We start from the raw sequence: 18,583 nt of genomic DNA, 5'->3' as shown, positions 1-18,583 counted from the left end.
GGAAAGAGTAGACTTTGGGGCCTAAAATTATTTTTTTTCAGAAATTAGTACAAAACATGACACTAGTCATATATGAACGTGTTCTCATCGGTAAGAACACGTTCATTAGTAGAGCTGAAAAATTTACACGTGTTCAACCAGTAAAAACACGTTCATTAGTAGAGCTGAAAATTTACAAGCGTTCTTATCGGTAATAATCTTTATAAATATGCAGCTCAATCAGTGGACGTGTTATTACCTGTAAAAACCCTTCATATATAATTGCTACTATGTCGTAATAATTTCCAAAAAAATAATTTAAGGCTTCGAGGTCTGCTCTTTCCTAGATCCTTTTTGTTACATGCATTTTGCCAACACTTTGCCTACTATTTTGGAATAATTTAGAAAAGAGACTAGTGTCGGGGCTAATAACGATGTTTTGGTGTGGCACGATGCAAGGGTTATGTGTCAAAGTGTTAGAAAAATGCATGGCATCACATGCTAACCCTCGCATCGTGGCATGCCAAAACATCATTGTTGGTCCCGACATGACAAGCGTCTCGAATTGTTGGCAAAATATGTCATGACACACCATGCATTTAATCATCAATTTGCAACGCTTGTTATGGCGCGCCACGATGCAATGGTTAGTGTGTCAAGACAAGTCATGGCTACGCTAACACATCATGGCATGCCAACATTTTGCCAGCACTTAACCTACTATTTCAGAATAATTTAGATGTCAGCAATGCATGTCACGGCATCCTAATCTCATAACATCCCATCACATGCCAAGCATGCAAAACGTCGGTAAAATGCATGCCATATGCCAACAGTGATGTTTTGGCATGCCATGATGCGAGGTTAGCGTGTCAAAGTGTTAGAAAAATGCATGGCATGACACGCTAACCCTCGCATCGTGGCATGCCAAAACATCGTTGTTGACCCCCAACATGACAAGAGTCGCAAGTTACCGGTACAACGCATGTCATGCACAACACCTAAAGCACAGTTACTATATTCTGTAATGCACAACACAATCATCCTGAAAGGTTTTTTTCTCCCTAATTTTTCAGCAACATCTAAAGCACAATTGCGTCGCTAGATTCAGTGGATAACACATTTTCTGAGGACTATCTCATTCGTAATCTTAAGAGTTTCTCTGACCAGCTGCCCCCGTTTTGCCCGTTTAACAGTTTTATACTGAACAGCATCCCAGTTGTTGTGACACCAACATCATTCACTGTTCTTGGCGGCAAATTGACACCGGCAAAGGCATTTACGTCCCTTTCTCTTTCTGCACTGCTGCAGTTTCCTCTAAACATGCTGCATAGCTGATTTCCTAGTTTCAGAAGTGGAATTTCAACTACACCGATAACCTGCTAGCCCCCCAGTATAAATCTATCAAGTTGGGCGCAGTCCAGTTTCAGAATTGGAATCAAAACCATCAGCTGTTATAATGTGCCCACAAACAGCCTCAACGGCTTCGACATAGCGACTTGTAGACGTCATTAACGCTTGGAATACATTAGGAAGGCTCGTTTTCAGGTTTTCCAATGTCATGGCCTTACCAACCTGGACCGAGTTGAGATATTTAGCCTTCTCGCTGTCCACTTGCTTCTTTAAGGCTTCAGTTTTGGCGCGCTTAAGCAACAATGGATGCTTAGGGCCTAAACTAGAACACCCATCTTCCGCAGTTCTCTTTTCCTCCATCTCAGCTAATGTACATAACTCCTTTTGCAGCCTTTTGTCAAGTTTTTCGTATTTTTTCTGCAGATTGTGCTCCTCTTCTTGCTGCATGAAAATCAAGCGGATGGCTGATAGAAGGCTCTTAATGGCTTCTGCTGCCTCCTGCAAGCAAAAATCAAAAGCATAAAAAATCATAGCTCCCCACATAAAACAGCACAGGTTGTAACTTATAGTTTCAGAATTATAAGTACAACGCCAAGCACAAACTAGGTTACGAAATAAAATGGTTCGTAAAAGTAATCAATTATTCTTAAATTTCAAGATACTTATGAGGATTTGCACTTAATCTAAAGCACAATTGATTCATCCAATTTCCACATCTCAGTACATCTTGATTGCCTAATACCTCAACGTCTAGTACTCAATTTAATACCTTCTCAATTCTCATAAGATGCAGCAAGAAATGTAAGCACATTTGTTTTTCTGTCAAAATTCAACCACATGTTTTACCTCTGCACAGCAAGCGTCCAACTCGTATTTTGTTATACAAGTGTGAAAGACTGAAAATCTTGTCAGGAAAATCAGTGATAGCCAACAGAAGTACCTTATCCTGTAATCTTTCAAAGGCAAGATTCCATTGTTCACACATCCAACAAATAGAAGATGAGTACAGACTCTTTCGATCATCATCAACAAGACTGTCAGTAAGTTGGATCCACCTGGAGAGGGTTCTAACATACTCTTGTTGAGATTTTATGACTTTGCAGAAGTGGTTGTACCAGCAAGAGACCTCGGTTTCTAGTTGAATTGTTGCTTGGCGGTGGTAGTTGCTACTCAAGTCTAGCTTTTGGATATCTGTAAGAGTATTCAACTGCTGGGAGATATAATGCTGAACTCGGTGACATTCATACATCGTTCTCCACAAGTGCAAAAGCCTGCAAGAGGGCCATGCAAAAAGACATCTCAGGATACAAATAAGTGGGGAAGTGTTTCACCATATTCCATTAAAATGTGTAGAAGGGCAGTTGAGAATCCATGTTCAAGGTAACGCGATTTTAATCCTGAAGACAAATGAAGTACAATTAAATCAAGGTTTTCTTCAATTAAAAGGGTGCTTAGGGATAAAACAACTTCTTGTTCCATGTACTCGCTACTAGGTTGGTATCGACCAGAAAGACTACTAAACACCCTGCTGTATGCAAAAGAAAGTGTGAAGGAAGGAGTACTAATGAAATTTATAGAACCAAGAGGAGGATACAATATCATCACTGTCTGATAACTATGGTGAATGAGATGAATGAGAACAGAAAAAAATCATAATTTCCATCATCATGGACAATTTTACCCAAGTGATCAAGAGTACTTTATACATTCTACGGTCCTCCATAATCTAAAGCTAATAGAATAGCATCCATGTTATTTTTCTAGACCAAGGAAAAAACAATGGTTTTCATAATCTCAACAATACCCGGAAGTTAGCTTGACCAACTGAGGATACAGCTCATTATCTATGAGCTTCACTATAGAAGAACAAGTAGAGCTGATTGAGTGCTGAAGACGTAAGATTTCAGACTCCAAACTCTCAACGCTCAGCCGAATTTTCTCAGTCCTGGTCGAGTCATTGTTTTCATCCTCTAGTTTTTGTAGTAATTTGGTTTTCCCGTCATGCTCAAATTTGATAAACTCTTCCTCCTGCACAATAAAAATGATTAAATTCGGAGGGGGACAAGGCCTAGCTTGTGATATTTAAATACACATTCTGAATATCTTCACTGGATACACTACCGTCAATTACTATTCTTACCTTAACTTCTTTGTAAAGTTTCTTTTCGTGACCATATAATTTTTTCAGTGTGATGCAATGAGCTCCTGGCCTGCATGGTTCACTTGAACCACTAGACTCAACCACATCTTTAGGAAATTGAAGTGACCTAGAAGACCAGCTCCATGGGAATGCACTAAAGACCTTTGTGGAATTGGAACTCTTCCCTGCAAATCGTACCGCAAAGAAAATATGTGGAGGAGCTTAATAAGCGAAACAGCCAGTAAACACAAGTGCACAGGCATAGAGACTGCGTTAAGCTGCACGATAACAAAGTGTTGTAGAAAACTAATACGTTTGAAATTTTGACTTCAATGTGATGTATTTTCAAGTTAGAAGTGTGTATTTAGTTTTACGAAGTTCTCTACCATGCTACTGGTACTTTTCTCCAACTTTGTTATAAAGTTTGTGTCTGTAAAAAAAATTGTCAAGAAATAAAAGAAGACAACATTTAAGAAACCAAATCCATAAATCGACATCTTACATTTGCTTTCGTTAGTACTGAGTGGCACAAAAGTGTCCCCTCCTTGGATGTCCATAAGAACAGCAATTTCCTTTAAACCATCTGATGATTTCAGAAAATAATCATCTAACACAGTAGCTATACCATCCAAGGTCTTCTTGCTTCTCCGTAGTACCATGGGCACATCTGCAGTGTCCATAGTATGCCGCTTCTTCACCGATACATCCTCCACGATGGGTTCTGCAAGCTGCAGATTATTAGGTGGCGAATTCACAGCATTAGCAACCGTTTGCTCTTCCTGTTCGTCTTCCTCAAATTCCATTTTGGCCTCTTCCCATTTTTCCTCAAGTGGTTCCACCATTTCATCATGTTTATGATGCTCCGGTGAAGAAGGGCCAAAGGGGTCCCAAGACTCCCACGACGAGCTAGGGCCTGGAGGAGGTGGTGGAGTGCTGCTATCATCCTTAGTAAGCTCAATGCATACTTCTTCCGTGTAACTATCATACAACTTTCTCAAATCAGGGCTCAAAGGGGGTGGTGGAGGCGGGGAAGGAGGCAAAGGGAGAGGCGGTGAGGCTTGAAATTCCAAGCCGTATGGAGCAGTACTATCAAGCTCCAACGTCGCCGACTCCGTAAATTGTCTCAGTGCTGCTCCAGTGTTTCTCAATGATCTTACATAATCCAACTGAGCCTCTGCAAATTCACCTCTAAACCCTACCAAATGTTTCATTAGCTTCTTTCTCTCCTTGCAAACCCTCACCCTCTCTTCCTTATCAATCCTAGATGCAACACAACCCATCTTTCCAAATTACCAAATTCTACCAAAAATAACACAATTTCTTCTGCCTAGTTACTGAAATTACACTAGCAAAACTTCCACATCCAATTTTCATAACATCCATTACATGCATTCCTTTTTTTCTGATCACTGAAAATAAATATAAATAAATAAAAACTAACAAATTCAAAATCTTTCGAAAACCAGAAGGCTTCAGAGGTTGTAGAAGTAACAGAAAAAGAGAAAGGTAAAGTGGGTACCTTTTTTCTCAGTGAATTTTCAAGCATACACAGAGAAAGTTGGCATCTTTCACCAATGAATCTGCTATCCTTGCACTGCATGCATCCACACTTCCAGTGCTTCAAAGTCCCCAAAGAAAACAAAAATATCAGTAAAAAAAAGTGACCCACTTCCCAAAATCTCCGTATCTCCACAACCAAACAGAACTGGAATGAAAAAATAATACAAATTAATGGGTTTTACAGCAGCTTTTCAGGAGAGGTGATTTTCCTGCCAAGCAGTTCCAGAGGTGTTTTTGAAATGTTGCATTTTTTATTTGGTTACATAAAAATTTTGAACTTTCATAAAATGAATAAAATAATTTATCAAAAAAATGGAAAGCAAGACGACAAGATAAAGAATGGGCCCGACATGGAAACTGTTAAGAGAGAGAAAGGGGTAGAGAGAGAAAGAGGAGCAGGGATTTGCCATGCCCAGAATAAACGACAGGAGTAAAAACGACAATCACTGATATTACTAGTAGCAAGGTTTTGGGCTTTCCAAACGTTGTCACAGAAACTAGAACCTTCTTCAACAAATGAATGTTGCCTTTTCCATGCTTTTCAAATGGAGACCATCTCTCCAAGCACGCAGAGAGGAGAGAGAAAGCAAGGAGAGAGAGATGAGCTCGAGACCCAAGAGAGAAAGAGAAGCATCCAAGGACAAGAGAGAGAGAGAGAGAGAGAGAGAGAGAGAGAGAGAGGAGGCGCATTTTAGCACAGGAACATTATTATAATACTTGCCCAAGAAGCAACTCACGATCATGAATTACAGCCATGATTCCTTTTTGGGGAGGCCACTCCACCATTTGCAACAGTACTGTACAAGAGGACTGGAGAGTGTTACAGTAGTCGCCCTCGGCGCATTTTAGCAATGAGAGGGGTCCATGCTCCATAGGTTTTTTAGCATGAATTCACAAAGAAAAGTGTTCGGGATGTTATCTTTTGCGTGTTATGATATGAGTATATTATAAAGTTTGCATGTCGCAAGTATTGTATTAACCAAAAGACTAGGAATTAACGTATTGATCCCAACGTCCCACATCATATATTAATGTATTTTCTCCGTGTTAGGTTTACGTGACTTGTCATATATTAAGCTTAATGGCTAACATGCTCATACGTCACTCAATACACTTAAATGATGTCTCATAAGAAAAAACATTAATGTATAAGTTACACATCAACATGTAATTTTATGATGAAACATATAATTACTCACTAAATAAAACATTATATGATGGTGCCAAGCGCATATCTTCTAATGATTGGAGTGAACGTAAGGTCATCTCCAACCGAAGGGTCCAGAGGGCCGAAAATAGCCCGAAAATCGTCTCCAACCTAGGGCTAGGCCAGAGGGCTCTGGAATCTGGGAGGGCCTCACGGAATCTGAGAGAGCTGGCTGCATGCAGCCAGCATGGGGCTGGCCTTTTTTTTTTTAAATGTTTTGTTATTTCTATCGGTTATAGCCGACAGGAATACATTCTATTACTTAATATATATGTATTACTGTCGGTTAAATGTATTCCTGTCGGTTATAACCGACAGGATTTCTTAAGAAAGAATTCAAATGCAACATTTTTTACAATTTTATTATTGTTTTTTATTTACAAAATTTTTCATATAACTTCTATTTTTACCTATAACTTTTATTTTACAAAATTTGTTTCATATTTTTTTAAAATTCCATTTTTTCCTATAACTTCTATTTCATAAAATTTGTTTCATTTTATTTTAAGTTGTAGTTTTTAAATAATAAATTATGTTTGGCCTTATGGCCATCTGGCCCTCGGTTGGAGACGGTTTTTTGTGACAGGGCTAAAACGAGCCATCTGGCCTTCAGTTGGAGACGGAGGCAAATATAGTCATGTACTGTTCTTTAGAATATTAATATCTTGCAGGATCTTGGAGGACCAAAGGACTAAAACAAACCATCTGGCCAGCCATCGGTTGGAGATGGTCTAAAGGTGCGCATTTAGCATGCAAGAGAGGGCTGCGGAGACGTGTTACTTTCAAAGTTCAAAAAGCTCCAATTACAATTTTTCCAGTTTATTTTATTGGAAAAGAGGAAGTACGCAAGTTAAAATTAACAAATTAATTCGAACCCACGAAGGAAAAGCCCAGTTAGGCCTGTGTGCGTCAGATTGGGTTGGGGCCCGAGTCCTGATTGGTAAAGAAGGAAAACCAAGTATTAAAAACAAGGCAACACTTGTCCCACATCGGCCAGTCGTGCTATGCATGAATGTTTTATATACCTTTGCTCCACAACACTGCTTGTCCCTTCGGGGACATCCGATAAAATTGGAACGATACAGAGAAGATTAGCATAGCCCCTGCGCAAGGATGACACGCATAAATCGAGAAATGGTCCAAATTTTTTTTGCTGTTTTTGCGCTGTTTTCCCGGTGTATCAGGGTGCTTCCTGGAATCCGAAGGGTCAATTGCATAGTTGAATGCAGTTTTGGGTTTGAAGCTATGGGAAGTGTCTTATATCTCCAGTATCTCATTGCTTTTTGATCTGTTTGCAAGGCAGCTGAGAAGGAAAAAGATGTATATAACGCGACTATGGTGGTGGTTTATCCTCCCGTGGTCGGCAGCGGCGACTCTTCATGGCAGCAAAGGGTGTTATACGGTGTTAGTAATGCTAGGGCCTTGTTTTGGTGGGTTAATAGCCTAAACGAACTTACGTGACACGAGTATACGATATTGTAGCATTTTGTGTCGGTGCTAGAACGACATGTGCAATTCTTTTGTCATATGGCGTTGAATTGTAGACACGATGAATGTGCATTTATGCTATAAAAGTACTTCTCTTACATGTAAGGTCTAATAATAAAATTAGATGTCAAACTCGTCATTCAAGTAAGTCGAACTTGAGACCTCCATCGTAACGGTCATTTGTGTGCTTTGTATCAATTATTGCGGCTTAAGGCTCGTTAATGTTTACCAATTTTATATCACGTTCATCAAATTTCATTCACAACATATCAATTAGTTACTAGTCTAATTATATTTTTTTTTCCCGAATATGTAAGACATTCATGTTTGACTCCTTCCTCTCCTCTCTCATCATCAACTAACAAAAATAAAGTTTCAAAGATTAAGCGAGTTTTCAAGAAATTGCTCGAGTTTTAGCAAAAACCGCTTTCCACGGTCATATCGATTGGTTGGAAATGTTGTATTTTATTGTTTTGCAAAGTAAATTATGAAGTACAAAGTAAACAACGCAAATTCTGATACAATAAATACTCATGTTATCTGAACGTCCCTCCCACGCCGTGCAAACTTACATTATACAAGATTATGTGTGTTTTGCATTGCATTGAACTCTGCACAAAACTTCACACCTACGTTTATGTGCAATCACTATTTTTCAAATCCTAGCCATTATTTTTTAAGCAATACAATGAACTTGAAACTTTAATAAACCGGTAGAATTAATTTGCAGATGGCGCATTACTACAGTGGTAGAAAATAATTATGTCTATGTATTTTTTTTATTCATATCGATTTCTCTTGTCCTGACAACTAACTATTTAACTCACTAATGTTATCGATCTACTAAAAAAATAGTATAATTATCTTATTTAAGTTTCATGTACCCTTGTATTTCTTATTCTTATGTTTGGTTTTGCAACTTGTTTTTAGAAAATAAACATTAGTATTGTCTAATTAAAACAACTCACACACCCAGTTGATCAATGTGAGGCCACACTTAACCAAAATACAAGAGCTTTTTAACTTTCATGAAAGATGCCCAATTGATGACATGAAGATACACCCCAACCTAAATTTTTATTTTTCTAACAAACGATATTATCTACACTAAGGGGAAATGAGTGGGCTTAGTCTCACAATGGGCTAGCAAGAATAAGGTTTAAATTCGTCTTTAGCGAGAATCGAATCTAAAATCTTTCACTTATAAGTGAAAATAAGTACAACTATACCTTACTATTATCTAACCCCCCAACCTAAATATTGACCATTGAGTAAGAGTGATAACATGACATGTAAGGGGACATAATAACACTCTATGTTAAGTTTACTATCATTTTAGTTTTATCGTAGAATAATATTTTTATTCACTTATAAGTTACAAAGTAATTAATAATGCTTCAGATAATCTATTTAAGCAATATTTTGTAAATCATATAATGTAGCTGTTAATGATTGAATTATTACTTAACTGTTGATTAACATGTTTATTTTCTATTAATGACACATCATAAATTTACAAAGGTGTTCTAAAAAGTTGGTTCACCTAACCTTACTCGAAAGTAATGTTTTAAGTCCGATTCTTAAGAATGACAACTACGAATTCAATAATAATTTCATTATAAGGAAAACTAATGAAAAAAGTTTGAAAACTTTGAGTTTTAACGATAAGGACAAAATAAATGATAAAGTGAATAGTACAATGATTGACTTTTTAGTATAAAAATGTGGTTTTTTTGTTAAGAGCAAGTTCGCTGGGAGTGGATAGCTCGGCAACCAGCAGCCAAAATAGCTCAGCACCCAACCAATTCCCTCCAGCCCAGTCAAATCGGCCAACTGACAGCCTAAGTCGTCCCATAGGCCAACCTAGAACGTGCTGAGCTAAGGCTCGACCTATGTGACATCATGATGACACCAGCATGATGTCACAAGCCATTTAAATTTTTTTTTTGCGTCAGCCGCGTGGTCGCGAATGGCCGACAACGTCGCAGAGGTGGGGCCTAGGGGTGGGCAAACGGGTCCTGGACCCACGGGTCGGGACGGGTATATGCAGTTCGGGCCAGGTTTGGGGCGGGTCCAAAAAACGGGGCGGATCCATGTAATTAACGGGGCGGGGTGGTAACAAATTTAGAGAAAACGAGCCCCCGGCCCTGACCGTTTCCTAGGTCCGAACTTGTTTCTTCCAATTCCATCTTGAACAATGCACAACTTGTAAAGTTATAAATTAATATAATATAAAATCACCAAGACAGACGCTTGGTGTATAAGAAGCCACATCTGTTTTTTTTGTTGGAAAATGAGAGAGTTAGGGGTGGTTTGGGAGTGAGGTGCTTAAAAAAAAAGCACCTATGAAAAAAAGCTGTGAGGGTTTTAGGTGTTTGGTAAACTGAACAAAAAAAGGCTTATTTTGGAAGCTGCTGTGAGAATAAACTGAAATCAAAGGAAAAAGCTGAAGCTGCTATTTGTAGCTTTGGAAAACTAGCTTTTTTTTCAAAGCACACAGAGCTACAATGCTCATTTAATGAAAAGATCCACTATCAGACTGTTTTTTTTTTTTTTCCAAAAGCACTTTTACAAAAAAGTTTACCAAACACTTTGCTGATTTATTTCACAGCCGCTTATTCTCACAGCACAACCGCTTATTCTCACAGCAGCTTTTTTTCAAAGCACAGCAATACCAAACCAGCCCTTAATGTTATTTCACATATGCAGTACATACACGCCACACTCAGAGACAGAAGCAATAAAGTTTCCCCCACCTCACTATTATTGTCTCCCTCAATCTGCCCTGTTACCTGTCCTCTTCTGCAACAAGATAACATTTTTAACTTTTCATATAATTCCACATCTACCATTTGAGAGAATTCAGAGATCCTTCCATTTGTTTTTATACAGCCAAAAACCAATAATAGAAGGATGAGGAAGGAGAGAGAGGGAGACCTAGAAATCCCAATCACCATGAACGACTTCGAGGGTCTCCTGACCTCCGATTTCAACTTCAAGCCCTTCGGCAAATCAACCCCAATCACCAAACCTAGACCATCATACTCTTCTGCCTCATCCCCTTCCCCGCTGCTGTTGTATTCTTGGTTGTAGGCACCGCCTGATAACCCACCAGAAGTCTAGAAGGTGCTGCTGCGTCGACAAGTAGGCTTCAGCACTCCACCTTATTGAATCCGGGAACGCTTCAGTGGAAGTAGATCCATTCCAAAGCATCTGTAGTTATGGGTAGCTGTTGAACAAGTTGCCGTCCCCAAGAAGGAAGATGTTGTGAAGAGGAGAAAGAAAAAAAGAAACTAGCAATATGCCCAAAAAACAGAAAAAAAAAAAAAAAAGTAATTGGACTCATAGACCCACTTTGAACCGGCCGGGTTAGGTTTGGTTTCTAAACTCAAAATTCTTCTACCCAGCCCGACTCGCCCCGTTACATTTTAAAACGGGTAGGATCCGGTTTCTCCAAATTTAGGCCTGGCCCGGCCCGTGCCTAGCCCTAATGGGGCCCATTGTGTAGGCGCATCATGGGGTTTTGGCATGGGGACACGTGGCCCCTCTCTGTCCATTGGATTTCCAACAGTAAAAAAAATTGAAATTTAAAATTAATGGCTACTGATGTGGTACAATGAGGACCGTTCGATTTTCAGATCAACGGTCCAGATTTTTCAACAAAAAAAATTTAAAAAATAAAAAAAAATGTCAGAAAATAATAAATTTTTTTTTAAGTCAGAAATTAAAAATAAAAATTTTATTTTTATTATTTTATAATAAAAAATAATAATATTTTAATAAAATTGACTAGGCTATTTTCTTTTAGGAATGAATATGCATTTGGCATATTACTGTTTATTGGGGTATATCACTGTTCACTGAGTGCTGACGCATTTTTTTAGAGGTAAACTTGCTCTAAAATGAACCGTATTAGAAATTTTTTGTTAAAATTCCCTATGTTATAACTGATATATAATGGAGCTATATATTGAAATTCCATAAATACGCTTCAATCTCCCATAAAGTCTCGCATCGTCATCACCGACTTTACGGAGCATACGTCTCCGTCAATGCAGGGAAGGAGGGGTAGGTAAGTAAACGACAACGTATTGGTCCCGGTTCTAAATTTATGCAATGCATCTGCACGGGACAATAAATTGACTATCTTTCTAATCAAACCCCTATCAATATTTATTCTCGGAAATCAGTCAAAATCTCAGTTAAAATGTCGACGTACTAATACTATATTTATATTTAATTAATATTATTCTTTTGGTTTTGGGCTGAATAATTTAATTATTTTCATATAGGCGTTAGTAACGCACACCCACATGGCCTTGCTGGATCAAACATATAGTTGTTGCTTCTATTCTTTCTTGTCAATAAACTAGAAAAAAAACCCTAAAAAATTATAGTTAAAAAAGTTTAGTGTCTATACATTAGTTGAAGTTTTTTTAATTACAATCGGTATTACTATTATCAGCAGACTCGGTTATATTAAGAAAAAAGAATTAATTTGAACACGAAATACTCATAGTTTTAATTTTGAAATTTATAGTTGACGTATATTTCAATTCAATACCAATTTCTATTTGAGTGTGATTCGGCATGGGTTATCAAAATATTATGTTTGAGTATGATTAGCTTCAGATTGTGGAATCACTGACCTTCTACTAATCTATCTACGATTGGACATATTATAGAGAATATTAAGGCCATGATTCTATCAGTCATTGGAGTTTCTTTTACCCATATTCGCCACCAAGCTAACGAAATCGCCCACAAACTTGCTCGCCTCGGTCTTATTGTTAATAAGTGCTGTACTTGGCTTGACACCCCTCTGAATCTAATCTTAGATTTACTTAGTGGAGGAGTCTTTGCTTTCTTTTAAGGCTAAATTGGATTGTTCATCCCCATGGTCATATGACACTTGCATGATGACCCCCGTGGTGAAAAAACTAGGAATTAAACCCCTGTGGTCTAGAATGTTAGCAAATTTAGTCTAAAAGTAAGATTTCTATTAAAGAACGGTTAAAAGTTAGGGTAAAACTGTATTTTCAGTTCCAATTGACATTGAATTGGGGCTTTTTTTTATTTAAAAAATTAAGCATTATTTTTTTTGTTAATTGTTATAAAAAAATTATTTATTTTAAATGTCAATTGGACTGAAAATACAGTTTTACCCATACTTTTAACAATCATTTAACAGAAATCTTACTTTTGGACTAAATTTGCTAATATTCTTGACCACAGAGGTTTAATTCCTAGTTTTTTCACCACGGGTGTCATCATGCAAGTTTCCTATGACCACGGGGATGAATAATCCAATTTGGCCTTCTTTTAATTGACTTCTTGCAATGTCATTTCCTCTTTATTCTAATGAATCTACCACATTTCTAAAAAAATGACTATAACTACTCTTGGTAAAAATATTTCCGAAACCAATTTTTAGTACAAATTCAAGTCGATCGTAGAAAAGTATTTAAAGTGTTTTTTTGCAAGAAACACATATCTAGTGCTTTCTACAAAAAAACACTTAAACTGTTATTAGAATCCAAAATCAATTTTAATAAAAGCACTTTTAATTATTTTAAAGTACTTCCAGACGAGCCAAATATTATTATATATAAAAAACAAAATTTACCCTCATATGGGTTTTTTTTTTCTTTCTCACATTATTAAAAAAACCCTAAATCGCGAAAATTGAAAATACAAAGACGAAAAGCAGAAATTTGCTTCAACTACAAAACCAAAATCATTGTTTGGGCTAAAGATTCTCTTTCTCCTAAACCAAGTTATTAAAGTGCAATGAGTGTGTCGCAAGACAGAGGACCCCACACGTGTGCGTGAGAGAGGAGAAGGTCTTCCTTGCTTCGGAGCCAGAGAGAGGGAGAGCTGCTGTGCTGCCATTAATTATGGGCCATTGCATGTTAGGGTTTCCAAGCGCCTCGCTGTCTTTTGGGCAAATGGGTCTTCCGGTTTTACATTTGCAGACATTATTTTACATCACACATTCATCGGGAGGACTCCTTTTACTTTAATAAGGTGTCAGTGGTTTTGGTCCCTTGTGTCTTGTGGGTTTTAAATTTTGGAAATTTCTTTTAAGTTAAATTACTATAGCATCTCCTTTTGGAGTTTTCTGGGGATGCAGTGTGGAGGGGTTGACCTAAATTCGCGGTCTGAATTAGAAAGTTTGAGTTTTTATTTATTTATTTTTTTGGTGGGGTTTTTGGGTTCTGATTTGGGGTTTTTTTGGAGGTGGGTATTCTGTGGTGGAGTTGTTTTGGAGGAATTTTCATATTCAGAACTGGGTTTGTGAAGGAACTCCCTTTCTTCTGTTATATCTACTGGTTTTTTGGGTCAGCTTTTCCAGAAAATTCAGTGGTTTCTGCAAAGAAAGCTGCATTGTGGAGCTGTTTAAGCGTTCTTGGGGTTCTGCTTTTGGCTTTTTTCAGGGAATTCTTGGCTGATTTGGGCTTTTACAGTGTTTTTGAGGGAAAGTGCTAAGTGGGTTTCTGTTTCTGCTTATGAAACTGCCCTGATTTGGGCAGTTACTTGTGCATTTTGCCTTGAGGGGTTTGTTTCTGCATACCTGATTGGCTTATCTCTGTTGGGAAGTTGATCTTGAAGTTGTTCTGTACTGCTTTCACTGGGAGGAAAAATGGCTTGCGTGAAATTGGGATCTAAAACTGATGCATTCCATAAACAAGGACAGGCCTGGTATGCATCCTGACATCTTAAATTTGATACTCTATATGACAGATTGTGTGTATATATATGTATGTATATGTATATATGCTCTGAATTGTTCAGAATTTGTATCATAATTAAAATGGTTTAATTATGTGTTTATTTTTTACATGGTTTATGTTCAGTCTGCAAACCTTGGATTTGTATGGAAAGTAAAATTTGTTATGTGTTAGCTGGGATTTAGTAAAATTTGGAGAGTTGTTACTTCAGAGTATTCTTTTTCCATTGCTCTGCTGCGATTTTGGCTCGAAGAATTCTTAAAAGAAAGGCGGTTGATACAAACATTTTCGCTGCTTGTTAAGAATGGATGAATTCTTGCTTTAGCATATGCTGTTTGGTTATAACTACGATTATATATGCTCTTTGGATGATCAGGATCTAGTAGTTGCATGTTCCTGCATAATAAATGGGCGGTTGAATTCTCTGTGTAGATTGCCTTGTGCTAGTAATCATTTTTCTATTTTCAAACCTTATACTTTTGATTAACAGTACAAAATGATGTTGGACCGAATTCTTTTTTGTACTAGGTAATGATTATCTATGATGGATTTGTATCCATGTTGTGAAATGGAAGCCATGTATTTGATTACCCTTTTGCATTATGAGGTCTATGCTTCATGATTGATTTCAAGAATCATGACTCGCTCGGCTTTTTGACTGCTGATACAATGAATTACTCCTTTACGTGTAAATTAGTTCCCCTTATTCTCTCTTTTTGGTTGACGGACATATGTATTTGTAACAATTATAGGTTCTGCACCACTGGGCTTCCTAGTGACATTGTTGTTGAAGTTGGAGAGATGTCATTTCATCTGCATAAGGTAAACTTCTCTGTTCCATGTTTCCTTTTACTTCCTTTTCTTAGGTATAACTATCACTTGATTTACTGTCTTTACAACTTGGGACAATTCGTTGGTTACCCTTGTTAGAGAATGGCTTTTGACTCCTTTTATGAGGTTCTATGGCTCTACACTCGAGTTGTCAATCATAATTTTGTGTCAACCCCATATGCATGCATAGATTAAAATTTGAAAGCTACGCTCACCTTTGAATGGCCTTTCGATGCAGTTTCCTTTGCTCTCCAAAAGTGGGGTTATGGAAAGACTGATTTCCGAAGCATCTGAAGGAGAAGAAGGACGTGTCATAACCATCCCAGATATTCCTGGTGGGGCTAAAACATTTGAATTGGTAGCCAAGTTCTGCTACGGGGTGAAATTTGAGCTAACTGCCTCAAATGTTGTATATCTACGATGTGCTGCTGAGCATCTAGAAATGACTGAAGAGTACGGGGAGGACAACTTAATCACACAAAGTGAAGCCTTTCTCAATCAAGTAGTTCTTCGAAATTGGAAGGACTCTCTAAAGGCACTTCAAACTTGTGATGACATTCTCCCTTATGCTGAAGAACTCAACATTCCAAAAAGGTGCATGGAATCACTTGCCACAAAAGCATCCACTGATCCTAATTTGTTTGGGTGGCCTGTCAAGGAGCATGGCGGCCCCATGCAAAGTCCTGGTGGGAGCGTCCTGTGGAATGGAATAAGTACGGGGGCCAGACCAAAGAAATCAAGTTCAGATTGGTGGTACGAGGATGCATCAACCTTAAGCTTGCCTCTCTACCAGAGGCTGATTTCGGTCATGGAATCTCGTGGCATCAAACAGGAGATTATTGCAGCCTCAATCACTTTTTATGCAAAAAAGTACCTTCCTGGGCTCAATCGGCGTCAAGGCAATGATTATAGTACTAATCTTAAACCAGTGTCCTTGGGGTCCCCACCATCAGAAGAAGACCAGAAGCTCTTACTTGAAGAGGTCGATCGGTTACTTCCATTTCAGAAGCGTGTAGTTCCAACTAAATTTTTGTTTGGTCTACTTCGAACAGCCATGATTCTTCGAGCGAACCCTTCTTGCACATCAAATTTTGAGAAAAGAATTGGCATGCAGCTTGATCAAGCTACGTTGGAAGATCTTTTGATGCCAAACTTCTCTTATTCTATGGAGACTCTATACAATGTTGACTGCGTGCAACGAATTCTAGACCATTTCCTTGCCATGGAACAAATTACAGGAGGAGTGTCTCCATGTTCGGTCGATGATGAACAATTGATCGGGTCTTCAGGCCCTTCACTGACCCCAATCACAATGGTAGCCAAGCTCATTGATGGATACCTTGCAGAGGTCGCCCCTGATGTCAACTTGAAGCTCCCTAAGTTTCAGGCTCTTGCTGCTGCTGTTCCAGAATATGCCAGACCCTTGGATGATGGTCTTTACCGCGCAATAGATATTTTTTTGAAGGTAATTAGAAGAATCGATCAATGGTTCATATATATTTTGTTTTTTTTTTCGTTATAAGACCGTTGAATTGACAGTTTACCCATCATGCCATGTAGAAAATAACCACATCACATCCTCTACAAATATTCTCTCAACCTCAATGTTTCTAGAATCACAATCGTGTAACTTTCTGTGTTTATTGTTTTCAATGGCTTACAACTTGCAGTCACACCCATGGTTGGCAGAGTCCGACAGGGAACAGCTCTGCCGGTTGATGGACTGCCAGAAGCTTTCCTTGGAAGCTTGCACTCATGCTGCACAGAACGAGCGGCTACCCCTTAGAATAGTTGTTCAAGTTCTCTTCTTTGAGCAGCTTCAGCTTAGGACATCTATTGCGGACTGCTTTCTGGTTTCAGAAAATCTTGATGGATCAAGACAGTTAAGAAGCGGGTTTGCTGGGTCTACCGAGGGAGGCTGGGCCACAACCGTGAGGGAAAATCAGGTTTTAAAGGTTGGGATGGATAATATGAGGATGCGGGTATCTGAGCTTGAGAAGGAGTGTTCGAACATGAGACAAGAGATCGAGAAGTTGGGTCGCGTAAAAGGTTCTAGCACGTGGGGAAACGTATCAAAGAAATTCGGGTTCAAGATTAAGTCCCAGATGTGCAGCGCTCAAGAGGGATCGGTCACCAGTCAGCATAATGCGAGTGAGCAAGTCGAGAAACTAAAGGAGAGGCATGGAAAGCAAAAGAAAGGCTCTGTTAAAGATGAATAGTTTTGGAAGTTCTTTCTGTGTTACGCTGGATATTTCTTCGATTTCGGTTCGTAAACTCAGTTCCCACTTTTGCTTCTCTTGTGCTAATACACCTGTTTAGTCCCTTGCTGTATAATTCTATGTTAATTATGTGTAGTGGAGATGGACAACGAAGTTACCTTGTAACTTGTTTCTTAGTTATATTCTCAACAAAATTCATGAAAAATTCAAACGACCCTTGGCAATGTTTTTGTTGCAACCCTCTTTAACCTTTTGAGATTTAAATGTTTCTTATATTTGGTTGGTTGTCAGGAGAGATTGAAATGTTTTTGTGAGCCTTGTTGGCCCTGAAAGGGTGGAATACTGTGACGAAAACACCAGTTGGTTCATTTTTTAAGAAAAAAACATATGAAATTCACTGTCTATATGATAAGAACAAAAAATGAGTCATGTCATCGTGAACCCATGACCTTGTTTTATATTGCAAATCCAGTGTATTTGTTATCGTTATTGTAACTTATTGACTAATACTGTATTAGTAACACGGTTAATAAGACATGCACTTTGTTTTTATTTGTATTTTTTATTTTTTATTAATACAAGGATAAGTTTACATTGAGGGTGGAGAATTTAAACTAAGTTACACAATGGGAGGCATCCATAACAATTTGGTTTGAACTCACCATTTACAAATATCAAATCTAAGACATTCCTCTCATAAATAAAGAAAAATACCACGAAACCATCATTCATTCCATATGCTCAGCAATTTTGGTAACATTTATTTTATAGTATAGTATTTCCGAAAAACAGTTAGAGGCATTAATGTTCTCCATAAATGGGGAATATATATTTTTAAATCATATTTTGTAGACTACACAATGTGAAAATTGATGGTTTGATTCATTCTTTAAATCATTAAAAAAAATTTTAAAAAAAGAAGAGAATCCATTCATTGAACATCCCACATTGCCCAGGAGAGTGGATCCTCTAAGCCTTATATGTATATTCTCATCTCTACCTAGCACGAGGCCTTTTGAGAGCTCACTGGCTTTGGGTTCCATCGGAACTCCGAAGTTAAGCGCTTTCGCGAAAG

At 38.1% G+C, this 18,583-nt stretch overlaps 2 protein-coding genes and 1 non-coding gene across 7 annotated transcripts; 2 read left to right on the top strand and 1 right to left on the bottom strand.

Moving 5' to 3' along the window:
* Positions 1-967: 967 nt before the first annotated feature.
* On the bottom strand, positions 968-5,464 carry LOC103435614 (protein ALTERED PHOSPHATE STARVATION RESPONSE 1-like). Of its 5 annotated transcripts, none has more exons than XM_070822756.1 (7): positions 5,215-5,316; positions 4,992-5,090; positions 3,975-4,881; positions 3,473-3,657; positions 3,137-3,360; positions 2,179-2,603; positions 968-1,830 (listed from the first exon to the last, which is right to left on the bottom strand). In XM_070822756.1, exons 3-7 carry the CDS (start codon positions 4,750-4,752, stop codon positions 1,811-1,813), a joined length of 1,632 nt encoding a protein of 543 aa, XP_070678857.1. In that variant the 5' UTR covers positions 4,753-4,881; positions 4,992-5,090; positions 5,215-5,316; the 3' UTR covers positions 968-1,810. The 5 variants fall into 5 exon arrangements, with proteins under 5 accessions (XP_070678857.1, XP_070678853.1, XP_070678855.1 ...); XM_070822752.1 differs by having other exon boundaries at positions 2,273-2,603; XM_070822754.1 differs by having other exon boundaries at positions 2,273-2,603; positions 3,975-4,732.
* Positions 5,465-7,285: 1,821 nt separating this feature from the next.
* Positions 7,286-7,388, top strand: LOC114825282 (U6 spliceosomal RNA). The gene has a single exon (XR_003773924.1). It is a non-coding gene; the product is annotated as a U6 spliceosomal RNA (small nuclear RNA).
* A 6,455-nt stretch (positions 7,389-13,843) lies between these two features.
* Positions 13,844-17,732, top strand: BZIP22 (BTB/POZ domain-containing protein At1g30440-like). The gene is given in 4 exon segments (NM_001293930.1): positions 13,844-14,429; positions 15,211-15,280; positions 15,528-16,754; positions 16,960-17,732. Coding segments are annotated over 4 exon segments (1,905 nt in total). The 5' UTR covers positions 13,844-14,370; the 3' UTR covers positions 17,509-17,732.
* Positions 17,733-18,583: the final 851 nt, after the last annotated feature.

This window comes from Malus domestica, chromosome 05 (genome assembly GCF_042453785.1).
Source record: "Malus domestica chromosome 05, GDT2T_hap1".
Classification (NCBI taxonomy): domain Eukaryota; kingdom Viridiplantae; phylum Streptophyta; class Magnoliopsida; order Rosales; family Rosaceae; genus Malus; species Malus domestica.
Note: the sequence above shows the minus strand (reverse complement) of the source record. Positions and strands in the feature narration are given on the sequence as shown.

Bases quoted from the DNA above. Each gene is read 5' to 3' on its own strand.
- LOC103435614 (XM_070822752.1), bottom strand. From the start codon at position 4,752: ATGGGTTGTGTTGCATCTAGGATTGATAAGGAAGAGAGGGTGAGGGTT. The intron at 2,604-3,136 runs GTATTGTTGAGA...GCCCTCTTGCAG, and splicing joins TTGGTCAAGCTAACTTCCGG to GCTTTTGCACTTGTGGAGAA. The intron at 1,831-2,272 runs GTACTTCTGTTG...TTTTGCTTGCAG, and splicing joins TTGAAAGATTACAGGATAAG to GAGGCAGCAGAAGCCATTAA.